The 13,276-nt window shown below is 33.0% G+C and overlaps 1 protein-coding gene across 1 annotated transcript in view; it reads right to left on the bottom strand.

The window, feature by feature from the left end:
* Window positions 1–481: 481 nt before the first annotated feature.
* The window catches only part of DPY19L1 (dpy-19 like C-mannosyltransferase 1), a 51,177-nt gene continuing 38,382 nt past the window's right edge, over window positions 482–13,276 (bottom strand). Inside the window, exons 18-23 of the mRNA XM_085309131.1 lie at window positions 12,783–12,807; window positions 11,119–11,238; window positions 6,230–6,404; window positions 5,308–5,407; window positions 3,875–4,000; window positions 482–2,413 (exon numbers count right to left, since the gene is read on the bottom strand). Coding sequence (XP_085165257.1) covers window positions 2,257–2,413; window positions 3,875–4,000; window positions 5,308–5,407; window positions 6,230–6,404; window positions 11,119–11,238; window positions 12,783–12,807 — 703 coding nt within the window. The 3' untranslated portion in view covers window positions 482–2,256. The remainder of the gene's footprint in view (window positions 2,414–3,874; window positions 4,001–5,307; window positions 5,408–6,229; window positions 6,405–11,118; window positions 11,239–12,782; window positions 12,808–13,276) is intronic.

Raw genomic sequence — 13,276 nt, forward strand, 5'->3', positions numbered from 1 at the left:
CTCAAGTCATAATTTGTATTTCCTAATTGCTTTCAACAATGCTGATTTCCAAAAACTCTGTACTCTTCTTTACATATTTGCTTTTGCTGAAGGAACTTTCTTTACTTATCCTGGAGTAAGATCCAGGTTTGTGAAACTTGCATCTTAATCCAAAATCCAAGTGAAACTGACCCACTTAGTTTCACTGTTTCAGTTAACATGCCAAAAAAGGTAAAAGCAAAACATTTTTTTAAATGGTAGATAAGAATGACAAAAGGCCAGGAAGCGTTGAATAGGTCTTAGCATCTTTGTCTCACAAAGGTGCTTCATTTTATCTTCATATTAAATGTTACAGCAGGCACAACCATCAAAARTGAGATGCTGTTATAAATTGTGCCCATTGTACTGAAGAAATTCATTGCATTCAAAGCTAGAAGTATTTCCAATTCCAACAGATAAATTAAGTAAATAAGAGCAGATATGTAACATCAGAAACATGAAAACACTTTACATCTTTTTTTTATTTAACCACATATAAGTACATGTCAACAGTTGGCATAAACCTCATAAAAATACAGTACCTTTTTGTGCTGTAACACTAGTTACAATGTTTATATAAAGATTTTTTCCTGCTTCCTTGAACTCAATTAACATTTTAAAAAGTGACTTCCTGAAAGCCCTTTTTGTGAGTTTCCTTATAGAAATTTTTCCAAAATCTACTCTGTAAAAGTTAAAAGGCTAATGCATTTTCAGCCATTTTCCCTCACTCTCTCGATAAAACTGTTTTAAAAAAAAGTTTTTAAATACTGATCAGCTTTTAGAATAGTACTTTATCGTAAGTTCTCATTTAATTGTTACAGTTTCAGGTGTGACAGATGCTACTTCTATAGCACCTAATACTGCTAGATGCTATCAGGGCTGAAAAAGACCAGTCATGTTAATAGACTGGTATCTGAAAAAAAAAAAACAAACATGAACGATATCCAGAGGACCTTTCAACTACTACAGTCTTAGACTGTAGAATCACAATTACTGTATGTTTCCAATGACTACTTATATAATATCTCTGTCAATTTAGTTAAATGACTACAGGGAGTCCTTGCACTGAGTATATTGGAAAGTAATTCTCTTATTTACAATGTCGGTTTGACACCAAGACAACAGAAAAATTGTAGAACCATTCTAATTTTGTGGAACGATTATGTCCATACCACCATTATGTCTATATTCGTATCACAACTGGGGCAAATTTAATTTTTCTTTAGAGCTGGAGATTCTTCAAACTATCTGAAAGATTAGCATTACCTTACTAAAATTGGATGAACAATGTACTATCAAATCCAGGCAGGATGGATCTAAGACATGGGAAAAAAAATTGGGCATAAATTTTGAAAGTCATTTCTTACTGAGTTAGGCGCTGAAGGTCTAGTTAAGGCAGTGAAGAGTTTATTTTAGTTTCTTTCTAAGGCTATGACAGATTTTTCCTGAATAAAGCATTTTCCCTTAAAAATTTCACATACACTATGTCAGCTTATGCTGAATGCGTAAGAATGCCAAAATTCTTGAACACTGAGAAGCTAAACTATTGCTGACTACAAATATTACCCTTGTTAGTCTTTTTTAACACCAACAAGGTACCAGAAAGATGCATCTAAAGAATAAAGTTTCAAGATTGTTTACAAACTTTTCCATTTCAAAAGCAAGCTTAAAGCATGTGTTTAAGTGATCCAAAACGATCAATGTTCTTAATCCTCTCAAAGAAGAAGCGTATATCTCTCAGACATGACTAATGAAATTACATGACTTCAAATTTCTAGGAAGTATCACATTGTCCAGAAGAGAGATGGGTAATGTTAGTGACATCAGAAATGCAATGCCAGATGCTATAGCACCATTCCTTCCCTCCTAGCTGATAAGCACCAACACTTTAAACAAACTTCCTTTGCTAAAACATTCTGACAGTCCCATTTCACAATAGTATTGGTTTTGAGAATGGAGTTTCTTTCCACAGCTATTTTTAACTTTTTTGGATCAGTGTGAAATAAAATGTGCAAACATATAATCATTTGCATAGCAAATCTCAAGGGACTGACCCTGAAATAGAAATCCAAACTGTTAGGTTTAAGATACTTCTATAATCAGAATTCATTTAAAATGGTAAAAAATAAAATACACATTTTCCCATTTCAAGTTTAGTAGAAAAGGTATTTTTCATTTAGAATTCTTACAGTTACTAGTTAAAAAATTGAAAGATTGATGGTTCTTTGCATTGAGACGTTATTCCTTTGGAACCTTCAGGACTTTGTAATTGCTATTCTCAAATACCGTGATGAAATACGGTCTGGAATCCTTGCTCATAAGGTTACATAAAGGTATTTTGCCACTATTGGCAGGATCTTCCACATCCCAAATTTCAGGCATACTGCAACCAGGCCTAGAAAACATTTTAATATGTAAGCAAAAATTAAGAAATGCCATCAAAAAACATGCAGCTCTTTAAACTCAGTTGTGTGAATTTTTCTATGAATATTTGATTATACCTTCTCTATCTTTTTTTTTTATTTTTAGACTATAAATTCTTAACAGATTAGGAAATTAATAATTGTATTAGTAATTCAAGAGAAAGTATTTATAAACATAAACATAAAATGTTTATAAATATTTATAACATATAAAATCTGTCTGCTTTGGGGGTTACACAATTAGTAGTGATTAATTTTGAAGAGACAGTATATATTACAAAATGACTTTTAAATTATGCAATATACATTGCCAGAGACCCTCACAACTTCCTAGAAAATGGAAGGCAAACTTCACATCCCCAAAACCTCTAAAGAAACCTTGGGAAAAAAAAAAAAAAAAAAAAAAAAAAAAAAAAAAAAAAAAAAAAAAAAAAAAAAAAAAAAAAAGTGGTATTTTCTTGCTCCTTTGTTAACGCATAAAAGCAACATCAATTCCTTATTGGTTATTTCTCAAAGTTAAAATTACTGAAAATTTCCTAATTTTGTCAAAGACAATACTAAGAAATAGCATAGATTTATTTCATTTTATTCTAAACATATAGAAAAATAAGTTAACTGAATCAATGGTGCTTTAAAAGGGTAAAAAGAAAAATTACAGAAAAAGCATACCTTTTTCTTAAGTAGTCTAAACATGACAAAATATACAGGAATCTACAATGGTAATATTATGATTCTAAAATTACCTTTTATTCTGCACCTTTTAATCACACTAGACTTTTTTATTACACAAACACATCTGTTCTCTACAGAATTAGAGGGATCTTATCAATGTATGTAAGTAACTGAAGGGAGGGTGTAAAGAGGACAGGGCCAGACTCTTCTCAGCGGTGCCCAGCGATAGGCAACAAGCCCAAACAGAAACACAGGAAGGTCCATCTGGACATAAGGAAAAACTTCTTTAGTGCGAGTTAACAGAGCACTGGAACAGGTTACGCAGAGAATTTGTGGGGGTCTCGAACCTTGTAGATATTCAAAAGCCATCTGGACGCAGTCCTGGGCAACGTGCTCTATGTGACCCTACGTGAGCAGGGGGATTGGACTAGATGGTCTCTGGAAGTCCCTTCCAACCTCAACCACTCTGCGATTCTGCAAATTATAACTTATTTTGTGAACCCCCTCTATATTCTACAGTGAAGTTTAAAAATAGACACAACATAGTTTTTAAGTGCAAATGAAGACCACAGTGTTATTAATGCGTTACTAACATTAGTTATATGTATTAGGGTCTGGAGAAGCTGGACTAAAATGTATTTTGAGCACAATAAAGTGCCAAAGTTTAAAGATCAACATTTCAAAACTACTGCTTTATGCGAATGCTAGACTATTTGTTTGAGTGGCATACTATTCCTGTGAGAAAGATTAAGATTACTCACTTCGTTCTTCTTATGCACCATGACTCTTCTAGAATGTAGTAATCCACTCCTAGTTTTATCAATTCATTTTTAACTTCTTTTGCAGGTTTTCGACTGTACATGGAATATACTATCTTAGTTCTGGCCCTTTAAAAAGAGAAATATCATAAAGGTTAGCTAACAACACAGCAAGAAAACTGTAAGCTTAAATTTTAGGCTACACAGGAAGGCTTATTTCACAAAGCAACTAGTCTAAAATAAAGTTTAAAATAAGAGTGTCATTTGCTTTAATGCAACAATTTCTTTACAAATAGAATGATTCCAAGAACAATAAATACAGTCATTTTTCTGTAGTAGAAAACAACTTTGTAGCAAGATCTGTGGTTACTGGGAACACAAAAGGTAAAGATGTCAAATCCATGTACTTAAAATGTAGTATTCAAGGCAAGGTGCAAAGACATCAGTTCAAGCTTGCTTGGACTGGGCATGATCAGAAGAAATTGTTTGCTCAGTCCCCTTTGCCAAAGGTAATTCTCATTGCTCTTGTTTAGACTATTCTTAAATTCAGAATTCAAGATCAAAAGCTCACTCTGAAGTCTGTCTATGCTGAACAGAGCACAACTGTCACTTGTAAACCACAGTCTTGGTTATATTATCCAGTAATACGTTTCCTTGATGGTGCAAAGTATGACATTGTCAACTTCTGTTCATTTTCTGATTCTATATCATCTCAAGCTTATTTTCCCTAAACATGCCCTGTCCTGTATTTTGGATTTATGCCAGATAAAGAACTAAGGGCATAAGGGCACATAACATCAGTGTCCCCATCACCTCCTTTATCCCTCTCTATTTTCTTTATACTAAACAAATGATCTGTGACATTAAAATTAAAACAAAAAAACATGACCTTTCCAGGTAAGTCAATTTTGATTTAGAAAAATTTCCTGATTTTGAAAATAATAAAGAACACAACTCAGTGCTTCAAGTTCAATGTCGAATGAACTGGTAGAAGTTTCATTACAAATTTCAACTTCAACTAGTTTTAGTATCTCAATAATTAGATATAAGAAGATAAAAAACAACACTCAGTTGCAGAAAGGTTAAAGGAACAACTGAAGTGGCTTTCTTGAGGAAAAAAAATCTATGTACAATGTCATAGGAAAACAGAATGTAGAAAGGATGTATTAGTACATGTTAATCCCGATTCAGAATCGTATTTGGATTTTTTTTGGATATAAGTAAGTTTGAAGCTGTATCTATCTTACAGTACATCCTAGCGAACGAACAAAAATCTTGAAAGAAGTTTCGTATGTTTTCAATCTGACTAAATATCAAATCAGGTTTTAGAAATTTTTAATAAGTTTTACTATATAACATGCTGACAGTCCTACTCCATATTACCAATGTTAASAGCACTAATGGCTAAAAAAACCCTCCTCAACCTTTATATTTACCTCAATCCTGCATCTTCATAATGAGGATGATTTACAATAGGACGAAGTGTAGACAATTTAACACTTGCCATTGTAGGCATTGCTCCTGCAAAAACTGCATCTGAAATACAGAATGAAAAAAATGTTCGAGATTAAGAATCAAGTAGTAAAAGCAGAGAATTGATTTTCAAATATCTAATAGTTTTCTGATAAAATTAAACAATAAAAATGCAAAAAGAGAAAAGTGCTCTTTTGAAAAGACCTACCATGGCACCCACAGGACACACAAAAAATTCACACCTTTTTTTTTTTTTTTTTTTCAATCTTGACCCCAACATAAGTCATTAGATAACTAAACACCTAATAATAAGTATTTAATACACATTATTTTTCATTCTTGAATAAGTAAAATTTATTCATTATAACAACATTTGTTTATTTGTCCCTTCTTATGCCACAGCTAAGTGAGTTTAAAAAAAATGCAAGTCCTTGTAAGTCCTTTCTGGCTAGAAAGTATTTTCCTGCTAAAATGCTAACTACTTTTTTCCAGCTAGTTTTATGACACTTTTATTCACTTCAGTAAAAGATGGGAGCAACCACAGCACATCCATTTCCTCTGTCAAAACAGTGATCTTCTATCAGCACAGGATCAGTGTCATGTGCACAAAAAAATGTTTTAATAGGACTTTGCACAAATATTTCTGTTGTAGGAATACCACAACAGTGTTAAAAACTTCCGTACTGCTAGGCTGGAGTCTAACAAAACAAACATTTTGCTATTTTTCCATTTGAGGCAACTTCTGSCTGGGCAAGTACACGTGACTAAACAGTGACTTTTGGATGGTCCCAAGGCAAAGGAACAGATAGTAGTAATAACTTTGCAGTCATTCTACCAAGTCCTATCACATTAAACAGGGGACAGCTAACATTATTTAGTAGTTACCTGGTCTGGTATTGACTTTTATCCATTCTAAAAGTTCCTCCTGTGGCAAATTGCTAAATTCTCCCATGATGTTCCATTGAGTTTGAAGGTTTGATGATCCTTCTATTGTCATCAATGCTAAAATAGCAAAGACCAATATTTTGGGCTGGATTTTACAGAAGAGCCATCCAAACAACTGAAATAGAAGAAACAATTAATCCCTAGACAAGAATTCTGTAACACTATAAGCAGTACAACTGATTTTTATTTCTCTGTAAGGAATCTAACATATATTACAATATGAAACTGTTTTTCAATTGTTCTCTACTATAGTTCAATGAGACCTCGTAAGAAGTACTCACATGTACTGAATGCAGTGCATTAATACTTTTTAATACTATAAAAAAAAGAATTGATATTAATGCAGCTCCTAAAGTTGTAGTTCAGATATTGAATTCTGCAAGTAAAAGATCATTCAATAATGCTAGCTGCACTTATGCAATATTTTATCTTCTCATATCAAGAGTTTCTGGCTCTAGTGTATTGATTAAGTAAATGTTATTATGTAAATTTATGAAAATATATCACAAAAGTAGAACTTTAGAATATGGACTTAATATTGCTTTATATCCTATGCTTCCTCTCCTGAAGTGAAAAAGATTGCCCTTGGATTTTTCCCTAAAGACTATATGCTGGAGGCTTAAAGCAAATACTGATGAATCTGAAAAAAGTACCAAATTTGTTGTGTTCTTGTTTGGTTTCAGCAAGGATACTTTAACTCATCCATAGCTGAACATTTTAAACCTTGGATCACATTAAAATGTGAAATACTTTTTTTAGTTATTTGTTGTTTGGAACCAAACCTGCACTAARTAAGCACATTTCACGTAAGAGTACTTTTACCCACTTTTTAATTAAAGTATGAAATAACCAAGTTTTGCAGTAAAATCTCCCACTATTCTGATTACACCAGTTAAATAACATATATTATTTTTGGTATAAACTAACCCTAAATTACAGATTATTTAATTTCCCAAGACACCTCTGAAATACAACGTACTCCACTCTTATCCAAAAAAACTTCCTGCTGAACACTCTGGCAAAAATAGCAGCATTATCCAAGGAAACTTAATATACCAAATATGCCTGACCCCTGGCACAGGTCTGGAAGAATGGAAGAGAAATGAATTCATTTGTATGCTGGTCTACATGAGCAAACCTTTTTTTAACAGTAATTGCAATAACCTCAGTTCAATTAAGAACATGTTAGAAGTTCAGAATTTTTTAAAGAGTTTCATAGCTTTTCAAATCAAAGGAAATCRTAATCGATAATGCTTTATAAAATATTAATAATGTTAAGAAATACCTCAATTTAATACTATTTTGTTTATAGAAAGAGCCTAGAACAGCTGAACTTATATGCAGTGCAAAAGCAGCATTTTTTTTCCAGGGTGTTTCTTATGCTTTTTTTTTTTTTAATTGATTTAAAGTTTTTTTCTTTTTGTGAAATAAACAATAAGTTTTAAATCTCTCTAGCCGTCGGATGCCACAAGCTGCAACACTGAGATAATGGTAAGTATACAGATTCATGAAATGGTCTCAAAGAACACTGTATACAAAATTCCCTTCCACTGGTATACCCTCTTTACAAAATTCCCTCTCAGACTAAATATTCACTAACAAAGGGATGTATTTTTACTGGCAGCTGATTAATGTGTCTCAAAATAAAGCAGTTATATTAACATACCCCTCGCAGGTAAATTAAAAGGCCTGCTAGAGGATAGGACAGTGCTGGTCTCTCGAGGAGATAATTACATATGTTTATTTTGCCCCCCCTCTTTTTTTGCATCTGTAAAGACAAATTGTTGCTGTCAACATATCCTCCAACTAAACATCTTTAAACAATGAAAAAATGGAACACATTCTAGTCAATCATTTGGTCTCAAGGCCTATCTTACCCTGCTCACCCCCTCAAGCACATTGATTCCTCTATATCATTATTACATATACAGAATCAGATTTTTCAGTCTCAAAAATTATTTCTGCTTAGAAGCCAGTAGGGCAGAAAAAAAACTTACGAAAAACCATTTGATATTTTCCGGAGCCTACAAAAAGTAAGTTCTCTTTGCCTTTTGTTTTCTTAAGTCAGAGTAGTCTTAGAAATGGTCTTAGATAAAAGTCTTGGAAATCCTGGATAGCCCTATGGGTCACAGGATGTCAGAGTTTCTCTCTTATATTCAACTCAGCCATGTGTTACCTGGAAAATTACCAGCAGCTCCACACTAAAAAAAAGTGCACCAGTCAGACTGGAGAGAATCTAGCTTGTCTTTTACAGGTATGAATCAGCATCAACCTAGTGAACATTTTAAAGGCAAAAGAACCTTCACTGACAGCAACATGAGATTTTTTTAAAAAAATTTTTTACTTATATTACAGCTGGTCATTTACCTTCTTTTGCACGGAACAACTCCCTCAAACTACAGCAGACTAAAGCCTTATTTTTCCTATCATTCAAGACCTAGTTCTTTCAATCCAACTTCTTTTCCACTATGCTGCAAAGAAGAGGGAAAAAAGCCACTGGACCTTGGCCATCTGGTCCAACAGAACAGCTCCCAGAATAGATGATCATTTGAATTTGTACCTTCCTGAGAATCTTGCTCTCATTTTACAACCAAAGACATAAGAGTAGAACACCCAAAGGACCAAACAGCTTTTAGAAGCAGAATACCTCTTGACTTTTTTTTGTTGTTGTTGTTCTTTCCAATCTCTCCTTTTAAACACAATCTTTTCTACTGATAGATGAATAAAAGTTAGTGCCATAAACTGAATCCTGTAAAACTGATACAACTTGAAAGGGAAAAAATATATATATTGATAAATTACTCTGAACCCTTCCTTCTTGCAAATATTTACATAGTGTTAACATGGCATCTAAAAATCTAAAAGGCAATGATTACTGAAAGTACTATATTTCATTAAGTGGCACAATGAACTTAGTTGCAATAGTACAACAAAAACACTGTTATCCAAAGTGAATTTTGAATTATATCTAAAAATGAATCAAAAATATAGCTTTGGTACTAAAATCAATGAATAAATAAAGGTAAAACTTTTACTAGTTTGCCATGTACTAGGTAGCTTACAATACAAAAAAGCAAAGGAGACAACCTATTACCAGAAACCTTCCTATCAGCTCATCTTTCCTCATTACCAGTTACAAGGTACTTTTTCCATATATTTCAGAAAATATTCTCTTGATACAACAGAAAAAGAGTAGTTCATATTTTCTTCAGTAACACATTTGTCAATTTGCAGAGGTTTGACAGAATAGTACAAAATTGAAAGTTCACTCGCTACAAAATTACACAAGAGTTTTAACTCTTGATGTATTGATTGTATATTGTATACCAAGTGCGTAATAGGGCAGAAAAGCCTACAAATTTTCTTTTAGGAACACAAACAGTTAAAACAAGAATTAAGAAGAAATTTCCTCTGGACAGAATTCACTTCTATGATAATTTTGCCATCCACAAATTACAACAATATGTTAGAAGGAGATAAACAGATTTTTTTTTTGTTGCTTTTCTGATGTCTTAAAAGCAATTTCATTGCTTTTAAGCAATGAAAATACTGTACGCTGACATTTCCACAGAGACACTCTGTGAAAGTCTGCTTAGAAAGTTTTAACTGCAGTGTAACTGCTATTAATTACTCAACCAACCAGACCCCGAAGAGGACACCAATGCTGCAAGATCAAGTAACTAAAAGCTGGGCAGTGTCATAAGAGCACCTGCCTGCCTTACAGAATGGCAACAGAATACAGGACAAGCAAGTTTATATTAAGTCTGAACACTGATTTCCAAGGTGACTAAATGAATTTACTTTTTAAAGAGTATTTGAACATATAAAATGCTATGAACATGCGAAAATACAGATTCCTTTTATGTCAGCAAGCACTCAGTACTTTTGCATATGAGGCGCCCAAGTGAAAAAAAAGGCACCAAGAAAGTAAGGAGCACAATATTAAACAAGACGGATTACCATGTAGTCTGTACCACATTATGGAAGAACTGTCCTTCCCTGTATTCTTTATCCCGTGGTAGTGTTCCCCATATAGACCTTCTTATCAATTCCCTGAAAGTTCAGCATTAATCATCTTCATTCACCCTCTGTGTGGGATATTTATTTCGTATGAGGTAAGTAACACTTTCCAGACAGAGGACTCGAAATCCTACTTTTGCAGCAATTGTGAAGCTTCTGAAATAGCTATTCAGATACAGATTCAATCAAGTTCACCTCTCAAAAACACAACTACTGAAACATGGAAAGCCAATTCTAACAGACATTTCATATGTGGAAACCAATCTAACAGTGCTGTCTGTTATGGGTGATTTCAAGCTAGGAAAATTAAATCTGAGTTAGGCACACTACTTCTGATTTTTAAATCATTTTCAACATGCAACACTATTTAGAAATGTCTTTTTAGAGTAAATTAATAAACTAAAAACATGAAAAGCAATCCAAAATGCTGTGAAAGCAAAATGTAAACAAATGTAAACACTATTTGGATAAAATCAGTAGTCGATACAAACCTTGCAATGGCATAGAAGTGTTCAAATAAAACAAAATCTAGTATATGCCTCCGTATGCTCAAGCTCAATTCACAGTGTATTAATTTGTATAATAATGTAGCTGGACAAGTTGTATAATAAAAGATTTTTGCTTTACTTTGGCGGAGGAGAGAGGGGAACATGCGTAGCATTATTTTTAGACAGACTAATTTGTTTATTTTTAACTGGTATACTCAGATTTAGCAATTACAAACACAGAAATTTGTTTAAAAACAAACAGCTAGGTAATAATACAAGTGTTGAGACAGTTATAGAATCAAAAAAAAAAAAAGATCTTACCTGTTTTGAACACACTAAGGAAGCCATAACACAAAGATGTGGTGTCAAAAACAGTTTCAGTCTCATAATTAAAATTGCTAGGACACTGTACGCCAACAGCTGCAATGTATGATATACCAGCTGCAAAAACAAACATACCACACAGGAGCATAAGCTAGCATTTGTAAACATTTCATTTTTWTCTTAAATATACAACTTCTTTTTCAGTATAGCTTAAATTACAAGCTTATCTAAGAAAGAGTATGTCAAAATAAAGACCTTCACATTTCAGATAGCGATAACGACTTTGCGATCTTCTTTACAAAAACATGTGTAGTATGTTAAGATATGGCACAACATGAGGGAGAAACAGTAACAGTACTACTAAAAAAAGCTAGAGAAACGGCTAGCTATCCAAAAGATCCTGAGGCACAACGTGATATGTAAAATTTCTTGTGTAACTTATAAATAGTGAATAGACCTTATTGTTTAATATCTAAAATACTTAACAAGCATGAAATGAAATAAACAACTAAAATTATCCTCAGTAATCACACAACCACAGATCTGCTTATAGCATGAGACTGCTTTAGCACTTTCAAAAGTAAAAGCTTAGAAAGTTCAACAAGCAGAGACATCATTCAACACTCCTAACATTGAATCTATCTCACCTGTAGAAGTGCTGTAGTTAAATATTCAGCATTGATTGAAAAAAATACCTGTATCTGATTGATTGCTTAAAATATTTTGTATGGCATGATATTTCTCTCATAGTACAATCTACAATAAACTGCTGAAACACCCAGAAAACAGAAGCTCCTTAGGAAATCCCTGGTATGCATGGAAAATGAGAGTTCATTCCTTCACGTCTAAATCAATTATTATAAAGCTGATTCAGTATTTTTGATATATCACTATTTTCCCAGTTATTGAAATAATTCAGTAATTTCATACTCTAATGGGTAAATTATTTGGCTTTCCTAAAGCCACCATATGCACATTTAAAACTGATCTTCAGTGAACTGTTTGCTTATTTTACTCCAGAGTTATACTAGGTTTCATACTGAAGAATTTGAATAAATGGGTATGAAGGTCAAAAAGGGTCATRAAAAGTTTCTCTTGCAAGCTTTGGCCATGTTAGCTGTTAAGAAAATTTCGTATTCTCTATGCTGACTTAATTGGAAAAAAAAATAAAAAAAAGGCAGCCGTACACTGTTTAGGTAATTTTACTAAAAGAATCACATGCAGAACTGTTTTCATTGTGGCACATATGAAAAGGAATTTTAAAAAGATAATATTATTTGTCAAACAATGGCAAGCTTTGTCACCACTGATAGAAAATTATACCATAAAACTACATATAGTAACCATTCACCTTCTCAGTCTGTATGGGGAAAACGAAAGGCCCAGCTTAAGATTAGCATTCTGTGCCTCTACAGCAAAAGCCCAAAAGATTCCTCTCCTGCACTACCTCCTCTCCTATTAGCTAATATATATTTTTTTTGTTCAACATTCCAGAGTTATTTTGGTAATATACCAGACCCAATATAGAACAAGGAAATAGAAGCAGAAGTGAATACTTAGCTTCAAATAGTCACGTATCAGCATCAGACCACTGCAATTTATATTTCAATATTGAATATTCACGTTAACATCAGAACAGAACTGTGCAGAATGAGTCCTACCTCACCGTGGTTAGAACGTTCTTCTCTGAATGAAAAACAGAAAAATCAAATTATTCGTTTATATCATACAGAAGCAGTTGCTTTACATTAGAATCATATATGACTATTCTGAACAACTGAATGAACCTGGTAAGCATGACTCAGCACCTGAATAGCTATTTTTTTCTTTTTTTTTAAACAATCTTTGAAACATATCGCAAATCAGTAACTATTCTCCTCCATCACATGTCTATTTGCAATCCAAAAATTAATTTTAGCATTTTTTAAATTATTTCCATGGATTACTTCACACATAAGAGTTTATTTAGAGAATATCTCACTAACATAAAAGAAGTAGAACACTTCTTCAGAGTCAATCACTTTACTCAGTTACTACATATGTGGTGTTCGGATTCTTAGAAGGAAATACAAATGTTTATATAATCAAAATGATGTATGCCTGCTGTTCTGCTAAAGCATCTGTGAGGACAGGATGGTGAATCCTGCTCACATTT

The sequence above is a fragment of the Rhea americana genome, unplaced genomic scaffold (genome assembly GCF_003343005.1).
Source record: "Rhea americana isolate MKP2758 unplaced genomic scaffold, rheAme1 scaffold_291, whole genome shotgun sequence".
In the NCBI taxonomy this organism is placed as follows: domain Eukaryota; kingdom Metazoa; phylum Chordata; class Aves; order Rheiformes; family Rheidae; genus Rhea; species Rhea americana.